This window comes from Curcuma longa, chromosome 5 (assembly GCF_044706935.1).
Source record: "Curcuma longa cultivar G26 ecotype Majalengka, Jawa Barat chromosome 5, ITB_CL_G26_1.1, whole genome shotgun sequence".
NCBI lineage: Eukaryota > Viridiplantae > Streptophyta > Magnoliopsida > Zingiberales > Zingiberaceae > Curcuma > Curcuma longa.
Window position 1 is genome coordinate 1,222,030 of NC_133865.1, and position 22,087 is coordinate 1,244,116.

At 35.2% G+C, this 22,087-nt stretch overlaps 2 protein-coding genes across 2 annotated transcripts in view; both read right to left on the reverse strand.

Moving 5' to 3' along the window:
- Positions 1-2,793: 2,793 nt before the first annotated feature.
- LOC141829118 (WUSCHEL-related homeobox 11-like) lies at positions 2,794-5,571 on the reverse strand. Its single transcript, XM_074716532.1, has 3 exons — positions 5,036-5,571; positions 4,789-4,963; positions 2,794-3,216 (listed from the first exon to the last, which is right to left on the reverse strand). Exons 1-3 carry the CDS (start codon positions 5,569-5,571, stop codon positions 2,794-2,796), a joined length of 1,134 nt encoding a protein of 377 aa, XP_074572633.1.
- A 5,988-nt stretch (positions 5,572-11,559) lies between these two features.
- The window catches only part of LOC141829599 (mitochondrial import receptor subunit TOM40-1-like), a gene marked incomplete in the record, with an annotated part of 19,154 nt that continues 8,626 nt past the window's right edge, over positions 11,560-22,087 (reverse strand). The window contains 8 exon segments of the mRNA XM_074717109.1: positions 11,560-12,003; positions 12,105-12,200; positions 13,007-13,090; positions 13,169-13,237; positions 13,729-13,830; positions 18,820-18,885; positions 21,941-21,991; positions 22,067-22,087. Of these exon segments, the coding sequence (XP_074573210.1) occupies positions 11,947-12,003; positions 12,105-12,200; positions 13,007-13,090; positions 13,169-13,237; positions 13,729-13,830; positions 18,820-18,885; positions 21,941-21,991; positions 22,067-22,087 (546 nt within the window).

The following is a 22,087-nucleotide window of genomic DNA, read 5'->3' on the forward strand; positions in this document are numbered from 1 at the left end:
TGGTAAATTGTTGGTCTTGACTTTAGATTTTCAATGAAACCCTAAGTCAAATTAACATCTACTATTTCCCTTACCAGGAATGCGTCCTCACTCACTCCACTCGGAAGAAGTTATCTTTTGTCATCCCAGTCCTCTAAACCTGTTGAACTTTTGCTCAACTTTGATCCTCGGTCCTTAGGACTTCCATTGCTAGACGTCCAGTCCTCCAAACCCATTTAGACTTTCCTGCCTAGTGCTCTGACCTGCCAAGACTTCCTGTCCAATCCTCTTGACTAGGACTTCCTTGTCCAGTCCTCCAAACTAGGTCTTCCTTATCCAATCCTCCATATCATGACTTCTTTGCCTAGTCCACTAAATCAGATTTTTCTTACCCAATCCTCCAGATCAGGACTTCCTTTGCTTAGCCGCGACTAGGACTTCCCTGTGTTACCTGCATACTCATTCAGTTCATTAGTCTACTTCTCAAACTTAACTTGAACCCTTTTCCATTATCAAAATTCAAGTTTAATCATTTGGTACTCCCTGCACCAACATGCTCCATCCTGACAATATTGAGTATGCTGAAAAATTATTAATTGTCCATAATAAGGTAGCATGTAAGGTAAAATTGGTTTTACTTGCAACATCATAAGTCTCTGATCTTACATTTCATAATTCATTCAACTCGGCAATCAAAGTTGCAAGAAAATATCTATCTTCTCTTTTGGATTCATTGGACCTGAAATAAATAGTCAGAAATATAAATTCATCTTTCATGCACATCCATAGCGGTAAATTATAAAGTGTTAATATAACTTGCCAAGATGAATATTACTATCCTGACTGACCAAATGGTTGAAATCCATCTAGTCGCAATCTCATATTACGTGGTTCCATCACAAAGGTGAAAAATATTATATCAAGATATTTTCATGCAGGAGAGTCACAAGGATGACACATTATACCTCCTTTGTGCATATACTGATGATATCACCTCATGTGGTAAGCTGTGGTGGCAGATGCATACAAGTGTTAAAGTGTAGTAGTTAACGGGAAATAATACATAACATTCCATGTAATAGTTTTCTTTTTCTTCCCTGGTATGCGACTATGATGCTACAGATTTTGCATTCAATCAGTTCACTGTCTTCATTCCAATATATCATGCAGTTATTTATATAATAATCAATCTTCTTTATGGGCAAACCTAAATCCCTCACAAATTTCTTTGTACTGTAAAAACTATGAGTTATTTGATGATCAGCAGGGAGCAACTCTGATATTAATTGACAAATATCATCGTAACATCATTCTGAGAAATGATGATCTGCCTTGATGATCAATAATCTTGCAGTAGCTGATAGTTGGGAATAACTAGATGGAATACTTTCCCACACTTCTCTTTCACTACCCTTTAACATGTCATATAATTGTTAAACTGCAAGTGTTGGTATTCATCTACATTGGATGGATCAACTGCATTCATCGTATCATAAACCATTGATTGCATCACATTCTCATTATATGTTATTCCCCTAAAGCAGTTGTGCCAGAAGAAGGAGTAGCCGAAGTTCCAATTGAATCAAATATATAAGGCTCTCCGTGATAGTACCAATTATAGTAGTTTAGAACAAAATCATTTCTACATATATATACTTTCATAGTATTCTCATCACAAAAACTTTATTTCTATATTTATAATGATTACACAGACAACGTAACTCTGTACTATTCATGCATTTTGGATGACTCTTAGCAAAGTTCACAAACTCTTCAATTCCAGCATAAAATTCAACTCAGATAAATTCATTTTCTAATCTATTGTATATCTAAGCTTTATTCATATACATTGTAACCTTCTGCAATAATAAATTTTCAATGAATACAAATAATGTGTTAAACTAAATTTGCAGATAGTTTAAACAAATTCTTAAGCACTTAGACTTATTACTATCAATAACTTTTAAATTTAAATTAAACATTCAGTTTGAGTTTGAATCTTAATATTGTGGTCAGGAAAGGAAAAAAAGTATGAGATCGAAGCCGACTAAGCTACTATACGGCCAAGCTATATAAAATTTAATTAAATCACTAGAACATACACGATGTATTTTTATTTTTGACAAGGTTAATATTATTCTATTTGTGTTAGATTTGTAAGTCTACCAAATAATAGTTAATATTAACCTTTTTAAATTTGTAAGTCCTATAAATTTATAAGTCCAATAAATTTGTATGCCAAAGAAATTTTTAAGTCCAACAAATAATATTTATTATAATATTGGTTGTATTATAATAATGAAAGGGTTCTACTATTCTATAAAATCTAATGATGAAAGAATTGATCAGGTTGTATGGGGAGGTCGAGCTCGTGGTCGGTGAGTTATTCTAAACATAAGTTCTACTTTGGTATCGTGCACTCAAAATCATACATCAATCATATAATTCAAATTTAACAAAAAATTCTATAACATCATTACAATCATCTAGTGTCGATACAAATAGCAAAAAAAATAATAACATCAGTGTCAATATAATAATCTAATATCAATACAAATAATAAATTAATATATAATATAAATAACAAAAAAATATCACTTACAATATTAATGGAAGAATAAGCTCAGAGTCTCTGGAACGGTGTCTCTCGAACAACTACGAGGAGAGGAGTTGCATATTAAAACAAGCACAAATACACTACGTCTTAAAAATCATAAACCTTATAATCCTATCCAACAAGCACAAATGACACGCTCAGGCCAGGCCTAACCATGCCAAGCTCAGCCAAGCCTGGCCCGACACCGCTGAGCTCGACTAGCCTACACAGATGCCAATGAACTCAGCCAAGCCGAGCTCGATGCCAACAATCTCAATCAGGCCTGAGCAGATACTAACAAGCTCGGCCAAGTCAAGCCCGACCCCGACGAGCTCAACTAGATTGACCCCGACGTTGGCGAGCTCCGCTAGGTTGGCCCCAACGCCGATGAGCTCACCAAAGGTCGGGCCTGACTCTAGCGAGCTCGGCCAGGCTAGCCCGACCTCGACGAGCTTGGCCAAGTCGAGCCCGAACCCGCCAAGCTCTGTCAGGTCGGGCCCAAACTCACCGAACTCAGCCAAATCGAGCCCGAACCTATCGAGCTCGGCCAAGCCGAGCCCGACACCGGCCAGCTCGCCATGGTCGCAGCCGACGCTGGCGAGCTCGCCAAGGCTGGGCTCGACGCCAGCCAGCTCGCCCGCCTATCCCAAGGCTGGCAAGCAAGCCCAGCCGAGCTCAACGTCGGTAATCAACGAGAGACTTACTGACCCTAAACCCTAAACCTAATTCAAATGGGGAAGAGACTGATCGGTCGGGAAGCAACGAGAATCAAGAACGTTGGAGTCGGGAATGTTGGAGAGTTGGGAACGCGGGGAGTCAGGAACGTTGGAGTTGGGAGTCAGGAGTGCGATTGGAATCAGCGTGTAGAAGGGGAAAAGAATTGGGCTGAACCCTTAAAAATTATGATTTTAACGACGAAAGTTATTTTCCATCGCTAAATAGCGATGGCAATTATTTTCCATTGCTCTATTAGCAACGAAAATTATTTTCATTGCTAAATTAGCAACGAAAAATAATTTTCATCACCAATATAAAGATGAAAAATAAACTTTCGTCACTAATTTAAAGATAAAAATTATTTTCCATTGCTTAATTACAAAATAGCGATTAAAGTTAAATTTCAATGTTAAATTAGTAATGAATATTAATAATTTTCATCGCTAATTTTATCACTATTTTTGAATTTTGTTATAGTGTATTGATGAATAATATATTGCATGGTATCATCACTAAATGATAAAATATGGATAAAACAATTCTTTCATCAGTTTTCATAACTTTTTCATTACAAATATTTTTAGCGATGACTATTAAATATTATTATAACTACAATTTTATATTTTTACAGTGAATCTAAAATCATCAAAAGCAACTTTTGATATATATAAAGCCTTGTCATCTTACTCCCTTATTATCAACCAACACTAGTGTTATATATTTTCATTATATAGCTCCCAGGATAGAATTGAATTAACTACTGTGGCTTCCGGAGTATAGTAGAGTTGGTTACGATGAAGCAAAGTTTTAGAAGAGGACAAGGGTTCGAATCTCGACGAAGGATCGAATTTCGATGAAATCAAGAAAAATATCCTCTTCTATAGTGGCCATAGATGGTCATGGGACCGACCGTTGAGACAATGAATTTTATTTTTTTTGCTACAATATGTTTCCATGGTATCATTCAAAACAGATGATAACTCTATATAGTCTAAAGTGAAAGTATTTCCCATTCATTTACCATTGAACCTCACCTTGACCTAATAATAATGTTAAGTCAAAGCACATGAGCTTCTAAAGCTCGAAATTAAGGGTAAAATGTAAGATGACCATATGCTATACTAAAAATTAGAAGGATGCAAGAAGACAATTTAGAGAACAAATTAAAGCTAGACAAATCCATTATGTCTTGTGCGCTCAAACACAAGCACCAAGTGACGATGATAAAATACTAAGCACCGAGCTGAGACAAGTTATATATATACAGACGCAGAGAAAGAAACTCGAGCTAGACTACTAATTAAGCTACAGCAGCGCTTCTGCCTGCATGAGACCACCTGCACTACGCATGTGCTTCGTCCTTGATAGTTCCTCAACTTGAAAGAAACTAAGTAATTAATTAGGCGATACCTGCCAATTAGAGACAGCAATTCAATTTCTCTGGATCAGTTAGAGTCTCAACAGACGAAGAGAATATGTTGATCTTAATTAATTACCAGGAAGTAACTTTCGCCCATCTGCAAGCTCTGCAGGAGAATTCCGCATTCGTCGACGGGGAGCAGCTCGCCGGAGGAGTGCACCAACAGCAGATTTTGGCCAAACATGGCTCTCGTGTCCAAAGGCCCTCTTGGAACCTCCCATTGCACCCCGTTGATGAGCACCGTAAGGTTGCTCTCTTTATTAATAAGTTTGATTAGTTATGTGCTCGAGGATTGAACGATCTGTCATGTAGAAAAGGAGTACTGACCGGGTTGGTGGTAGTTCGACATGCGGTGACTGGCATCGGAGGAAGAGGAGCGCCAAAGAGGATTGATCGGGCCTGTCTTCTGGGAAACGGTGAAGGGGTCGTCGCCGCCGCCGCCGACAGATCCGCCTTCGTCCGCCGCGAGCCCGGAGGAGGAGGATGAGGCGGGAGGTGAGACTGAAGAAGAAGAAGAGGAACATCGGTTGTTGATATCGAGGTGCATAAAACCGCTGGCGGCCGGCAATGGCGCTGCGGAGGGTAAAGCTGTGGTGGAGGCGGACAGGAGCTCGCGCTGTCGGCGGCGGATGCGGGAGCGGGAGCGGCGGTTCTGGAACCAATAGAAGACGTTGGCGTCGCCGACGGCGCCGAACTTCTCGAGGAGCATGCGGATGCGGACGGTCTCGTCCTTGGGCGGGTTCACCATCCCGCTGTTGAAGATGGACTCCAGGATGAGGATCTGCTCGGGCTTGGGGGCCCACCGGGAGCGGACGGTTGCCGCCCCGGCTGTGCTGTTGCTCCGGTCATCCTTGGACATGACTAGAATAGCATATGCGAGCTAATACGACAAAACATGTACACCGTAAGGAAAGGGGATGAAAGGGAATTGAAGGAGGAGAGCCGGCGCCGGTGCCGGAGCACAAGGTAGCCGGTGAGAGGTGGGGAAATGGGCAAACGCAAGGTGTAAACCGATTGAGTGAGACTGGTGGCGAACTGTGACCGTGCGGTGTCTGATTTATAGACGACTTTGTGCAGGAATGATCCCTGTCGCTTGGAAGAATTTGCCAACACATAATATATAATATAATATAATATAATATCTTCGTACCACTATGTGTTTACCCTTTTGTTATTAAACAAAATTTATTTACCATCAAATGTATCATGTGTTATAATAATTTATGTTGTAACAAAGATGCAAAATATGATGCCAAAGATGCAAATGTATGTAGTTATGTGTTATAATTTATGTTATGGTATGAACAATAAAGTGACCTTAATGCGAAGGGAAGTATAATTAGGGGGAATTGAGCTTTCTTTTTCTTTGCTTGATTAATTAAGTTTGATTGGTATTTATGTTAATTAATTTATGGTATGGTGTGGTCATAGAAAAACTTGAAACCTCTTATGAACTATTTAAGGAGATGGATAGAAGGGAAGTTGAGAAATTGAAGGGTAAGGAATAAATAGAAATTTATATTCCTTAATCTAGTTTAGGAAATAGAAGAAATACATTATTTCAGATTTATGTTTGGTTAATAGGAGTATAATACAAGTAATGGATAAGAATAAATTTTTCACAATAATAAAATATTATTCAAGTAATAGAAAGTGTTTGATTATAACTTTGTGTGACCATCTAAATTATTCAAGTAATCAAAAATAATTCCTTCAACCAGCATAATCATCTTACTCAATCCACTATATCCCATCCAAAGTCATCTTGTTCGATCCACTCTGTTCATTCATGTTGTAATTGTTCGCCTCATATGTGCATTGTTTGGCCCTACCCACTTAGCATGACCGCACCATCTAGGTCATAAAAATAGTTCACTCTTGTCCATTTTAGTCATAGCTCTACAAGCTCAACTCGTATGTCAGTCTATTCTAATCAGCTAACATGTCTAACTCACCTTTCCCGTTCTATTCATTTGACATTTCCAACCCTTTTAACTCGATCAACCTAATCAATGGCGGATCCAGCCCGTGATTTACCTGGGCTGATCTCCGACTGTGAACTGTGCCGATGAGACAACCCGGACGGTCTTCTTCATTTTCTTAAAAAAAAATTCTATCCGTAAATTTAAGCATTTGCACCATCGAGCTCCCGGACTATAGCCCGGGTAGAATATAACGTGGCTCCGCCCGTGAACCTAATTGACATTAAATGTAGGAGGAAGAATAAGCCGACAATGAGGTAGTAGTAGATGATGTTGCACTAGATAATCAGACCAAACCAAAAAAAAAAATCTTCTAAGTAATTGTGAACAATTTTAACTCCAAAAGAGTATGAACAAATTCATCTTATAAACAAATTCAAAAGGAAAGAAAGAGTAAATGATCTTTATTGTTTCCATGTTTAGAATTTGTTTGTATGTAATCTATTCCTCATAAGGTCCCTTTTTAATGTAACTATTATATAGTAACTTAGATGTGCTATATGCAAATTCTTTGAGTGTAGAGATTGAAGAATTGAGTAATCAGAAGGATTTAATATCAAATTATTGAAAATTCTAGAAGTAATTTAAATAGCTCTCGTGGTAAAGTTAGACTTAAATATTTTTGTTTGTTGATTGACTAAATATAATATATAATAAAATTAATTATCTAAATGGATTGTGAAAAAAAATGCAAAAGGGGTTGCCTAGAGTAGGATATGTTAGTGTAGAGTTAGAGGGATTTAGAGATAGAATAAATAGTGTGTTTAAATTGTTAGATATTTCTAAAACAATTAATATTTTGTAAAACGATAAATTGGAAAATGAATTTCATTTAAAAAGTTAAATTTTCTTGTAATTTCCTTGCTTAGTTTAATTATTTTTAAACCTTATAAGATTATTCTTTTATAATATATAATTAAGTCTAATAGTTTTATATTGAGGCAAACAACATATTAAATCTTTTTAACATGGCACAACTGGCCTCAATGTCTCGCTATCATAATCTTATGGCGCCAAGATGATTTATGCACTTTAGGAAGTAAATCGAACTCACTAGATGCCACAAAGAGAGAGTGAGTAGGTCGTTCGATTCATTAAGAGCAATAACAATGACAATAATAATGGAGAAATAGTAAGGGAAATAATGTTTGTCCAATAAATGGATGAATAGAAGAAAAGGAAGGTAGAGATAGAAAATAAAACAAAGAAGCATCCATTATATAATTTAGAACAAAAGTCAAATGGACGTCCTTTTTTTACTGAATCGTCATAGGGGTGTCCTATGTTGATTTTTTATCAAAAGGACTCCCCACCCCTATATAAAATGACACAAGTATTCTCCAATACTGTTCTTATTATTATCGATCTTATCTCCTGTCTAAATCGAGCGCATTATAGCAGTTACGAAATTATAACTACTATATAGCTGTAGTAGCTATAATTTTGTAGCTGCTACAATTGAATTGTTATCCTACATTGAAATTGTTCAGAGCCTTCAAAAATGATTTAAATGTTATTTCTTTAGCCTAAAATTGGTATGACTTCACCCTGTAATCAATTGTAGATGTCTAAACGAGTTTCGATTTAATATATGTGTGTTTCGTGGTTCAATCCGAGTCAAAAGTTAGGTCTTTTAAAGTTTAAGATTTAACGTTTATGTTGTCGCAGCTACGGTTTTATAGTTGCTACAACTATATAGTAGCTACGATTTCATAGCTGCTACAACTGTGTTACAGCTCAGTTGTAGCGGCTACAATTTCGTAATTATTACAACGTGAATGTTAAATTATAAACTTTGAGAGATTATAATTTTTGACTCAGGTTGAACCACACAACGCATGATATATCAAATTGAAATTCGTTTAGAGATCTATAATTAATTATTGGGTAAACCCCATAAAGATCCAATTTTATGTCCAAAAAATATCAATTAAAGTCTTTTAGAAGGTGCTAATAAATAATTTTAATGTTAAAAAAATTTATGCTGTAGTAGTATGTAATAGCTACGATTTCATAGTTGCTATAATGCACTCGACCAATTCAGAATTTAAATGGGAGATAATAGACAGGATAAGAATGAAATCAGTATTGGAGAATAATTATATCATTTTACAAAAAAAGAATAGGACGTCCTTTTGATAAAAAAATAATACAGAATGCTCCTTGACGATTCAATTAAAAAAGAAATATCCTTTTGACTTTTACCTTCTAATTTATCTATTTAAAATTAAATATTTAGCTAGTAAAGAAATCACCAAAAAATGCATCTGACAAACAATTTGATATAGGTAATGTGCCACATTCCTGATCAAATTATATATTCTTCGTGGACAGAGGACAAGTAAATTAAAATGGTAAAATTATATATTCTTCTAACTTAAGTACTGCTCATGTGCATGAGCTAACATAGAATTGCCTGATGGTACAGAAATCTTCTACAAAAATTTAACCACAGTCGTCCCACGATTTCCAATGGAATCTTGATATAGCTCTTCTTTCAATGTAACAAAGGGCCGATCAAATTTACAATGAGATAATTGTGTGTGTATATATATATATAGATATATAATAAAGTAAAAAAATAAAAATAAAATTTGGCCACAAAGAATGATCAGTTCATATATTTGTGGATTAGTTTATCAAACAATAAAAGTATAAGCAAAAGGACAAACCGCCCTGGTTGGAATCTGATCCTTATTCGCCCTTCACTGCATGTTTACAGACAGTACTGAAACCTGCCTAACACCTGCTCAATCTGATCTGATGCAGAAAGGGATTGTCAGCAAAGCATTCATGTTCATTAAACTTCAGCTAACCCTCAATCAAGCGTCCTACCAATTACTAGGGCATGCATGAGACAGATGGTGCTTCATTAACATAAGCACAAAGAAAGGCCCCGCAGCAAATTGCTAATTAATTAAGTGGCTGACACTTTGTCCCATTGCTCCACTTATCCCGTCAACGATGAGAGTTCATGTCGATTGGTTTTGACAAGACGATGACACTACTGTCTGCAGCTTCTTAATATTTAACTGCGTAGTTCTTCGCCCACGTACGATGTCCTCCATCACAGTACTGTTCAGGTATATATCAATCTGTGTGCATGGCTAAACGAGCAAATTAAAGGTTTAACAATTGATGAGAAGGGGGATTAAGCAAAGGGCTGGGAGCGTCCAAAGCGCACCGTTCTGTAAGGCCAACCCCATAGTCACGCTGCTGCATGCGTGCCATGCATGCGCCCTAAAAGCCAAGCCAAACGCTTCTGGTCGGTGTCTCTCAACACCTTTGTGCATCTCCTCGTCAGATATATCCACCAAAACCAATTATTAATGTGGAGTAGGCAGGTAGGCAGTGGCAGTACGTGAGAGCATCACTCTATTGCTGCGGCTTGGAGTCGAAGGCGATCTCTTGTACTTTTTCAAAAGGGTTCAGGTATAGCTAGCTAGGGCTTTGGGCCCTGATCAGCTGAAGGCGAAGAAAGAGATTGGAAATATCTGTAATTTGTGAGTATATACGTGTGGCGGTGAAGGTGAGAGCTAGATCGATTGGATGAGATCGAGATCTGCATGGCGAGCTAGCTTCATAGCTAGGCAGGGTTTAATTTGCAGACTGCAAAACAAATTGAGGTCGGCAGATGCACGTAGTTCTCTTCTACTTTCATTTTATCCAATGAAATCTACTCTTTTTTTAACTTATCTATCTAACAATTTGTTTCTTTCTTTCTTTCTTTATTTTTAGCAAAGAGTATCTATCTAAATACCCATTTATATTTACGTTACACACAGTAAAACTTCTGCCTTTTGTAGGCCTTTTACGTTGCAACAGTATCCTCCTGTAACCTGGTGCTTAAATAACTTTAAAGTCCCTGTCTTTGGTCAAGACAGTCAAGTTTAATAATTGTCATTGGAAACTAAACAATCTTGTGGTTATAGTGAACTAGTAGGAAGTGTTTCTAAACATAATTGTATTGCAATAAGAAATTTAAAAAATATATAAAAACATGCAAACAGTACATTTTTTGGAAGACAACTTATGCACATTTAAAAATAGATTTTCAAAATATTCGTCTCTATTAGTTGTTTTTTGTTTTAGTATTTTACCATTGAACTATATTTGTGGGTATAAAAAAATTATAATTTTTCTTTTATATAAACTATTTGAGTTGTATTTTAAGAGAAAGGGAAATACTATCAAAATTTCAAAGGAAGCAATCAAAACTAAAGATACAAATTAATAATATTAAAATGTCTAAAACTAAGTAATTTAGAAATAGCGGAGTCATTAACTACGCTACTATTAATCAATAACACACATTTATTTTATTTTAAATAAAAAATTTATGTAACTAAGACCGTGTTGATTTCCTTTCACCTATTTATTTTAATATTTTTTATTAAAATTTCCGTATCTTAATAATTTTATTAAATATATTTATACATAAAATTTTGAATTATTTTATGCAGAAAGAGGTGTCTACAGTGGACGGTGGCACAAAAAAAATCAATTTAAAAACAAAATACATTTAATGTCATTTTTTATATAAGAACTTTTATGTTTGGAAAGATTACTTAATAATTTATTTTTATAAAATTTCAATTATTATTTTATAATATATTTTCTCAGTCACATAGAAAAATTCTTGAACTTTAAATTTTTAAATCATTATCTAAATCTTTTTATCCACCTTGATCATCCAGCTGCGTCCCCTTGAGTGCCATTCCAGTGCTACTCACTTCAGAGTGGCTTTTTGCTTGTTTGGGATTGCTTTTGGAAGAGACGAGTGGATGTGCGACGAGAATGAAAAGAGCCAGTTACAGAAGAATTCAAATCAAATTCGGTATTTGTAATATCTTTCCGTGAGAAAAGGAGAAAAAGATCCTTCTATGGTCTCTCGATGTATTTTTGCATCAGCCTACTGAAGCACAACCAGGCACATTGGTCGAGATCAAACAAGGACTTGTTCCATCAATGATGAACAAAAAATAACATGGCCCTCCAACGCCCAATTATGAAATCAACTGAATCCATCAGCAATCTGCTGTTAAATTAACTCGAGAAAAAGGAGAAAAGGGAGAACAAAAAAAAGTCGAAGAGAACCTTTCTTCCTATCAGGCTCAGCTGTTCCGAGCCATAGATTGGTTCCAATGGATAAGCCCTACAAGGGAAAGCCCTTTTTCCTGACGAGCCGCCAAATTGAAGGACCAAGTGGAAGAAGCACCAGGAAATATTTTTGAAAAATTTTACAAGCAGCCTCACTCTCCAACAGTCAAACCAAACCCAAATTTGTAATCTTTCTTCACGTGATCAACCTGCAACAATCGATTGAATTGGTGGTTTTAGGGCAGTATACATGTAAAGCATTTCTAAACTAAAATGCAGCAACCCTTTGTACTACAGATAAGCAACACACCTCGGCAGAAAGAAGCAAAGTAACACCCATGTTAAGACGCTCCTCTAGAAGTGCACCCACGACACCATTGGTATCAATTTTTCCCCGTAAACGGCACTGCAAAGATTGAATGGAACAATAGAGCAATATCACAAGCTCACAAGATTAATAGAGAGCAACCTTATGGCATCTGCATGACACACAATTTAGAACAAGTATTGAAAAACAGTAACAGCGCATAGAATCCATATAAGATGGTATAGGTCTTTTGTCATAGAACTCAGAATTTGAGATGTGGTTTCATGTTTTTGAATGTTATTGAAAGAACATTATATCTGTTGCCAGCAACCCAATGTATTATAATGCATAGCACAACAGCTGTCAGGAAAAGAAACTCTACTCAGAAAATTATAGAACTTTGTCTTTTAGAGTGGATTGCAATTATTATTTTAAATTAGTAGGTTTCAATACTATATATCAAAATCAACCACTTTTGTTAGTTTTGATCATTTGGTTTCAGCAACCTGAATCTTATTCTAACTCAATGCCAGACAAAATATTGCAATTCCAATAAATATTAGGATAATATTAAGATTTCTTAATCATTTTGATTATGTTTAAGTTTTATTTGGTCACCTTTCACTGGAAATCTTTGTTTCTGCTTTGTAATTCACATTTCAAAGTATCTCTGCTAGTGGAGATTGCATATAAAAATTTAGGCATCCAGGGGGCTCATTCATGCTTAGATACCTTGGATCAGAATAGTCAAAACAGGTTGCACAATACTTGCTCATGTCTAGCCAAAATATGTATGATACATAATTACCACCACCACTTTAAGGTATTGTGCAAACACCACAGGCAGTAATTTAGCAAGCAATGTGCTATCCAAACAACAAAGTTTAAATCTATTACGAAATTACCTGACGAAGGATGTAATCATAACCGAATGTTGAACTAACATCTCGTGACATCTGATTGTACATGAAATCAGATGCAAGACTAACCTGCAAGATGCAGAGATAATGGTAAACCTGGTAAAACAATAATCTCTTAGCAAGTTATTTTAAATGTAGAAGTCCAACCTTCTCAGATATTTTTTGAACATAACTTAGTCCAACAATTCCAGTACTAGCAACTTGTGCAGTCACAACCTGCTCAAAATATCTTGTTACTGACCGCTAAGAATGAACTCTCAAATGTAATAATACAGGCATCCAGCATGGTTTTTATCCCATTAAAATTCACTAGAATCCAAAGAAGCATCTAGATATTGAAAGCCGAGAATATATCAGATCCAAATCAAAATCATTGAAATAGCTAAAAGGATAGCAAATTCCTGGAGCTCTTACACCCTTCCTAGAAAACTAAAGTAGGCTCTCTGCAAGTTGTAATACTACAACTGGCTTTCTAATCATTTACAAAGATGACTGCCCCATCAAATGAACAGCTAATATTAATTAATCCAGAGGAGGAACAGCTCTAGTGGATATACCATGGAAGCTGTACATTATCGAAACAAACATGATGGTTTTATGATAAATCAGGTAATAGATAAGTGACTTAGCTAAAACATGATAAATAACAGGATAAGTTAATTAGAAAGAGTCAAGTCGACAGAAAAGAGATTACGGAGGGGATATACCATTTTATCTGTGTTATATCGAGCAGCAAAACCAATACCAGACTTCCTTTGGTGACCAATCCAAAAGATTTCACCTCCAAAGGACAGGTGAGGTGAGACACTCTGTACAATGAGCAGACGAAGGTCAGAATGTCATAGACAATAACACAAAGTAAATGATGAATTCAAAAGCTCATTCCAAGACTACATTTTATGTCAGTTAGAAGTCTTGACAAATAAATATTGGAAGTCCTATTTAACCAAATAATAAATTGGATTGTACAAAATTTGAAATTCTATCCAGAGAGGCAACAGAAGAAAGTCTATCAAATTACAAGGATGTTGAAGGTTTCCATCAGATTAGCAGGAGAATTTCAAATTCTAATGTTAGCTAATGTTAGACAATGCTTGAGTTAAAGGCAATGGAAATAGAGCTTCTGTGTTTTGTATATGACTCCACTAGCGGCATAATCACATACCAGTAGATTCTGCAGATAAAATATTCTCTAAGCAAACCTTGAGCCTCTTTGGATCCTCATCAATTTGGATTATTTGTGTTTCCCATATTAAAGTTGTTCATTATCTGTCTTTTCTTCCTAAGTTCCACCAATAACTACCTGTCCTTAGTTGATGTCATCTTATATCAAATATGAGGTTGTAGCTTTAGATTGATTAATAAGAATAATACGCTTAGTTTCTTAACAATGTTTTCATAATAGTTAAACTCAGAGGCTAGGTGACACAAACAGTGTAAGGATAGAGATACAATCCTCACCCAGAGGAAAGCTCTGATACCAACTGACATGCACAACGGAAGGATACAGATACGATCCTCATCCATAGAAAAGCTATGATACCACACAACAAAAGGATAAAGATACAAATCCTCACCTAGAAGAAATTTATCGATTCTCAAAAAAGGAAATTGCAAATTATATTAACTCTAAAACTTGTCTATTATATAGAATCCTAATCCCTTTTTATAATTGATAACACTACCTATTCTTTATAAAATAACAAACTTTTTAAATAAAACCCTAAATTATCCTAATAAAAACCTAACACACTTTTTTAAAAACTAAAAAACTTTTTTAAAAGTTACAACTAATTATAAAAATTAATGACTTGGATAACTTTTAATAAAATCCTAGTTATCCTAATAAAAAAACTTGGCTGACTCTTTCAAAAAGTTCCAAAAAATTATAAAAATTAATGACTTAGACAATTTTTAATAAAATTAAATTCTTAACTACATTATTCTCCTCGACCTAAGGGAACTTAACTCCGTCAAGTGGGAAGGTTAAGCAATTGTGAAGTCGAGGTGCATTTTTAGCCAAGTCAAATAGTTGTTGATGTTTTTCTTCAATTGTTTTCTTTTTATGTCAATGTGTTTCCTTGCTTGGTTAAGTGAAAAGGCCGAAATAGTTGTGAAACAGAAGCATATTTTTAGCTGAAAATTATTAGTTAATGTCTTCAATTATTGCTTTTTTGATGTCGATACGTTTCCTTGTTTGCATTATTCTCTTCCACTGAGGAGAACTCAAGTCCTAGTGAGTTGTTGACTTTTCTTCTTGGATGGTCTTTTTCGAGTGTATGGAACAATGGATTTGATAACTCAGACTAATAGGATGAGAATGTTGTGTCATTGATGGGAATGTAAGAGTCAACACTAACAGTATATGCTGATATGGTAGTAAGTCCAAAATGTTGAAAATTAGATTAATGTTTAAATAAGCCGGCAAATTATCAACATATGCATTAGTACTAATTTTTCTCATAATTTGAAAAGGACCAAAAGAGAAGTCATGAAACTTTTTTGAGTATTTAGGGAAGTACTTGAGGTGAATGCGGACAAGCATAGCCACCTACATTATATTCCTTAAATCTACGATGTGTATTATCTTGAAATTTACAAGCCTCATTATTCGGTGCAACATTTCTCCTAACATCAACAGGGGTCTCTCTATTACACTTATTAAATAAAAAGTGGTAGGTAAGGGAGATAGGTTAATAGGTTGACGAGCTTTCGACTCATACATGATTTGAATGTACTATGACTAGTAGATTGGTTTATCAAGTTGTTGTGAGCGAATTCAACAAGTGGTAGGTTAGACAATTGAGATCTTGGGATCAGATCCTTCATGTCAGCGATCTTACACATGTGGAGGCTTGTAAGGAGACTTTATGTAAGTTATGTTCTCAAATTTCATGAGGCCTGATTTGATGTTGTGGATAGTATTAATGGTATCATCTCCTTTTTCTTTTCAAATGTGCATTGTATAAGAAGATGGTGGGGTTGTTTCAAAGGTTGGATTACTTTAGTGAGAGGATTAGGTTTGAGCTCTATTTTATTGTTTTTTGTTTTCCTAATCACTTTTGTATTTGTCGTTGTTCGCTTGATGACGAATCTAAGATGAGATGAACCTTAACCAACATTTACAACACCTCATCATAAAATATGATTAACCATAAAACAAAGAGAAAGAAGAAAAAAAAGAAATTAACCTTTTAGACAAATAAATTTGACAAAAATGAAAAAGAACTTTGAAGACAAGGTTGTGAGATATATCCTAATAACACCTACACTAAATGATACATGAAAATGGACTAGGATCTTCCACTCTTCCGTACATTTACTTGTCAAAGGGAGGTGTTTACCACCCCTCAAATGGAGAGTACAATGATCAAGTATGATGTGATGTGATGTTCTTCCCATGAACATGTGGTGTACTATGATTCTATTATCTCTATGTCATGCATAATGAAACAACGAAATACTTATCGTTGTAAATGTAATGAAAGAATCATCAAGCTCAATCCTAACCAAAAAAAATTCAAACAAAAAAGGAAGTCTCTAATCTCTCCACAAATGCCTAAGAAGGTAATAGAAAATACAAGGGAGATCCTGAAACTAGTATCTAATATATATATATATATATATTAGTCATGTTTAATTATTATATACTTCATTAGATAGATATATATGTTAGATACTTTTAATACTAATATTAATCTTATTTTATTTTAATATTGGTGGTCCTGCTAAGGTGGGTGCCTACCGCTTAAAAGTTATGCGATGGCCAACCCACCTGCCACCTAAAATCCACTTTTTAAATTTTGCTTGCCATGTAACAAAGAGAGCTGCTACTGCAATATGGTGACACTTCTCCAAAGACCAAAGAATCTTTTAAGTGAATCTCAAAATTAACAACAAAAGTAACAACTTGTACCCTACAAGAAATGTCCAGTATATCCATTATGTCCTAACTCGCAATTGATAAAATCCTTCACAATATCTTAAGAGACCAAAAGACCAAATTAAATTAACTAAATAGATGACAAATCAAAATTAGGATCTATTTTTCTAATTGTTGCTAATTGACAAGTGCTTATAATAGGTCTTTGAGGGCATATTGATAATGAATCCATTCTTAAGTTTCAAGATTACAAGTCTATTTCCATCAAATATAGAATTCTATTGAGCGTCAAGGAGGCAAATGTGGATTCTAAGAGAGAAATGATGGTAAATACTAATTACTATAAAGTATGTCTTGATGTACCTCTATAAGAGTTTGTGTTTGCATTCCTAAGCTTGAGCATGTTTGCATTCCTAAGCTTGAGCAATATCATAGATACTCATCTAAAAGCCATCATGTCCACTCCACTATCTCATACTGTGAGTATTCGACCATTTATTTATCTAGTTGGTAAACATTAATATTAGCTTTTCACGTAGTTACTTAATTACATTGAAGCCTCCATCTTTGTCCATTAACTTATTCACAATTTATGTTCATGAAAAAGAGTCATAATTTTAACACGCTCCTCAATACTAGCATTTCAAACATTGAGGACAAAAAGGATGCAGAAAGTTTCCTCTTAGCAACTCGCAGCACTGTTTATTTGAGATCACCATGAAGCTTATGCTCAACTTCACCAAAAAAAATGGCATTCTTTGTCCATTAAAGGGGTTGATCAAAGGGAGATGACAACAACTGATGAAGAGTTGAGTTCTTCTAGAAATAGAAGAATGATGCATTAAAAAAGATCAAAGGAAAAAACTTTTAAAAATAAGAAAAAATTCCAGTAAAATAGACCAAATCATTTAGACAAATATTTTATTTTTATATTTTTATCAAATATTTATACCTAATCTCATGAGATTGGATTGTTATCAAGCTTATAAAAGAGGCCTTCTCCCACTTGTTTCAATTAATCAATAATACATCTAGCCATCAAATGCCAGTTGGAAGCACATTGATTTGTCTAGCCATCAGGCTTCATTCCTAAGATTGTTGGCTAAGGAGTGACATTCCTCATGTAACAGCAATATGATAGATTGATTGGCTAATTGAATATTACATTAACTAAACTTGGCATCTCCTTGATTCTGTGTTGTTAGCTAGTATTTGATGTTTTATGTTAGGGTCACAGAAGCATCTCCAAGGGGACTTTGGGATCTCAAGATTAACCCAAGTGAAGGCTTATTATATCAAAATTGAGGCCACTTTCCAGCATACTCTGGGCAAGTTTCCAACAGAAAGCGATTTGACAAGGAATTTGACATCATGAAAAAGTTGTTTAAACTATAAAAAATGCAATAAATATTAAAAAATGCAATAAATCAGATCAGGTGTAGAGCTTTCAAAATAATAGTTATATTACAATAATTAAATTATCATTCCCAGCAACTTGTTTCAATCTTCTATGAACAGATAAAACATAGAAAATAAATGGTCATTTATGAAATAGTGCAATGCATGGAGATCACATTCAAAAAATCAGTAACAGTAGGCAGATTTGCTACAAAATCTTCAAGAGATCCTAAATTCAAAATTGCTATGAAATTTTAGGATCCCACGGAGCAAGTTGGGGAATATAGATATATAGGTAGAAGAGGACTCTGCCTTTTATTGTTTTTATTCATTATTCAACAATTCTAAGCAGAGACTGAATTCCTTCAAACAAATTTGCAGAAAATACAGGAGATTCACCAATTACTTTTCTATTTTACTAGGCATGAATAACTACAATAAGAAAATTATTTAAACAAACTAAGAAATTCAAATCTGTACAAAAAATGTAGCATGCCAAAACCTCACCTAATCTTACCTGAATATAATTGGCACCATAGAAAGCATTGTTTCCTATTTGGAACTGAGATCTGTAATCCTTTCCCTGTGAAACAATCAATTAACTCTAGGAAGAAATGATTTTAAAAATAAACTAGAAAAAAAATACTAGCAACAATTTTGTTAACTGCTTTTGTGAAAAATGTAACATAACATCGAAACTATGGAGTTAAAAATGTGTCTAAAGGACTGCTGAAAGGAAAATTCCTAGAGCATTACCCTTGTTGGGTAAAGATATTACAATGGCAATGCATTTCTACAAACCATATGCCTTACCACAAGTTGTAACTATTCTCACTTTAATAAATGAGAGAGTTCAAGAGTCAGTTTTTCCTAAGATGAGAAGAGATGAACCATCTCAGACAATAGTGCAGCACAAGCAGCAACAATAAAGGATGCCTGAAATTTCACAAAAGGTGGAACCAAGGTTTAAAATATCGAGCCATGCCGGAGTTTCGGTCCCGGATTGGAACGATACAGTTTCGGTACCGTATCGTACCGTACCGGTATAGTTTCGGTATTTTTTAAAATATAAAATATATTAATTAAAATAAAAAATTAATCTAAATATTTAAAAATAAAAAATAATTTTTTTTGATAATTTATAGGTTTTAATAAAGCCTATTTAAATTATCTCGAATTATAACTTTGAACTATAGCTAGGAGTTGATTATTAAAATTTAATTAAAACCTAAAATTTTAAAAATAAAAAATTGGAAAAAATCACGCGATCGCGGTCGGTGCGCCCGCGCGGAGCATCGCCGAGCCCCGGCGGCGGCCCCGGGCGGGGCCTCCGGCGGCGTCGCCGGCCCCGGGCGGGGCCTCCGGCGGCGTCGCCGAGGCCTCACGACGCCTCCGGAGGTGTCACCGAGGCCGCGCGACGCCTCCGGAGGAGTCGCCGAGCCTGGGCGACGCCTCCGGAGGCGTTTCCCGGCCGAAATTCGTGTGACGGTGCCAGTGTCGTGGAGGAACGAATTTTTTTGTGCGTATCGGGCGATACGGCACGAGATTTTAATCCCTGGGTGGAACTGTGATCTTCCAATCATTCTTCTATCTTCAACTTCCTTTCTTAACTGTTGTTATTGTGTTACTTTGACTCAGTTGATGATCTTTTTTATTTTCTTCTCCTCTCATCCAAATGAGGTCATCTTATCATATTGACCGAGAGTCATGGATCTACTGATGTATCACAACTTTATGATTTCTCAAAAGCAACCTTCCAGGTTGAATCATCACCTATAAAGGATTAGACAACTCATCTTCAACGGGAGGCATGCACACTCGATTGGTCCTACAAATGGTGTTGTCTTTGTGGTAATGTTTTCGACATCAACAGTGACGATTCATGTGACATGATATTGTTCACACTTTGGAAGACAACTACAACCACCACCTAGTTTTATTATTACCAAAACTCACATCGAAAGCCAAAAGTTTGCTCCATAAGTCTAGTTAACTTTCATCCTTATTGATTTAGGCCTTAAGTCCAACTCATCAACCATGTCATGTCGCAAAATATTTATCTACATCCGACCAAAATTGGTACCTTACACTATATGCATTCAATTTGAAAATACAAGCCACCTTGGCACATGGAAATGGATACCACGATTAAAATTTACCATTCTTACCAAATCCTAATATCAAATACCTATGATAACAATTTGTTCTTTACTTTTGTAAGAGATATGAAGTAGTAGAGCTCATGCTCTTCCAAATGTTAAAAACAGACCAGAAGTCTAGCCTTGCAATACCCAATACCTATTGATAACAATTTCTTTACTTTTATAAGAGATACCAAGTAGTAGGGCTCATGCTGTTCTGAAAACTCATGTTGTTCCAATCAGATATTAAAAACAGTATGAAAGTCTAGTCCTTGCCGATCCATATTGGTACAGCCTTTAGAATAGACTCATATCAGAAAGACAAGAACAAGACAAAGAAGACAGTTTTTATTCTAGGCAAGCCTAATGGTAGATCCTATTGGACCAGAAAACTTCATGTTTAACAATGTTCAATATCCTCCTTGTTGAGTATTAACTACTGAGAAAAAAATGAGATAAAGGTTCCATTTGTATGGATTAAAATGAGAGAGTGGGAGGGACTAGAGAAGGAATTAACGTTCCATTTGTTTGCTGAAACATAATTTGTTTGTGAAAATATTTTCAAGGTAGATTCCTTTCAAAGAAAATAAATTTTTTTTGTTATTTAGATGTATTACTAAAATTATTGGAAAATATAATGTGTTTGGTGGTCTTTTAATGTTTAAATGTGTTAGTTAAATCTATAGGAAAATATTTTCCTTTTTTTGATGCACACATAAGAAAATATATTCTCCTCCTCAAGGAAGAGTGGACCAACCAATTCAGCCCTACTAGGCAGATTGGCGCATGCAGCTCTATTAGCTTGCCCAGCGCAACCACACTCATCCAGCCTGGCTACTCACTAGGCCTGACCGGCTCCTAGCCTACCAATCAATTGCCCAAATAAATTAACGTAGAACAAGGGCAGAGGAGAATTTATCTCAAGCGTGGAGGGATTATGGATGGGTGGAAAAAATGGCTCTTTTCAGAAAGAAAGAAAAAAGTTAATTTGACCAAAATAAAATCATCCATTCCACCATGATTTTCTATGGCACAAACACTAGTTCCCAGAATTCATTCCACAAAACAAATAAAGCCTAATTCTATCTAAATTTTTCAAAACCATCAATTCTTATATCATCCCAAATTAGAAGGAAATGATGAAAAGAATTGAACGAAACATTTAGTTTTTTCATTTCCTCAAAGACAAATGGTGAAATTTGCTTTGATTTACCAACCAAGAAAAAAAAGGGAAACAAGAATTATTTTGCTTCTTTTTTCCATCCAAGTAAAGACTGAGAAATTGAACTTAATTTTTTCTTAACTTCACTTGAATCACTCCTTCCCTTTCTAATTCTTTCTCTTCATGTAAAAAGAGAAAAGAAAGAGCTATTTAAGATACATTCATCTGATACGAATTTGCATACAAATATAGCCAACACCATATTTTGAAGTGAATTTGCCATTCAATGAAATGAATAAACTTCTAAATTTATTAAATTTTAAGAGGAGACTTACTTTATAATCAAATTGAAACATTCCTTGGGAGAAATGTGGTTCATTTGTCAGCTGCCAACATAAGAAAAACAGATATTTAATGATAGTCACATAACATTATAGAGAAGTAAGAATTTAGCATTAGACCTGAGCATGTATCTTCAGAGC

What these genes read in the sequence shown, in the direction of transcription:
- LOC141829118 (XM_074716532.1), bottom strand. Translation starts at nt 5,571, where the DNA reads ATGTCCAAGGATGACCGGAGCAACAGCACAGCCGGGGCGGCAACCGTC. An exon ending in AACTACCACCAACCCGGTCA is followed by an intron (nt 4,964 to 5,035) that starts GTACTCCTTTTC and finishes TAATAAAGAGAG; the next exon opens with CAACCTTACGGTGCTCATCA. An exon ending in TGGGCGAAAGTTACTTCCTG is followed by an intron (nt 3,217 to 4,788) that starts GTAATTAATTAA and finishes GCCTTGGGATAG; the next exon opens with GCGGGCGAGCTGGCTGGCGT.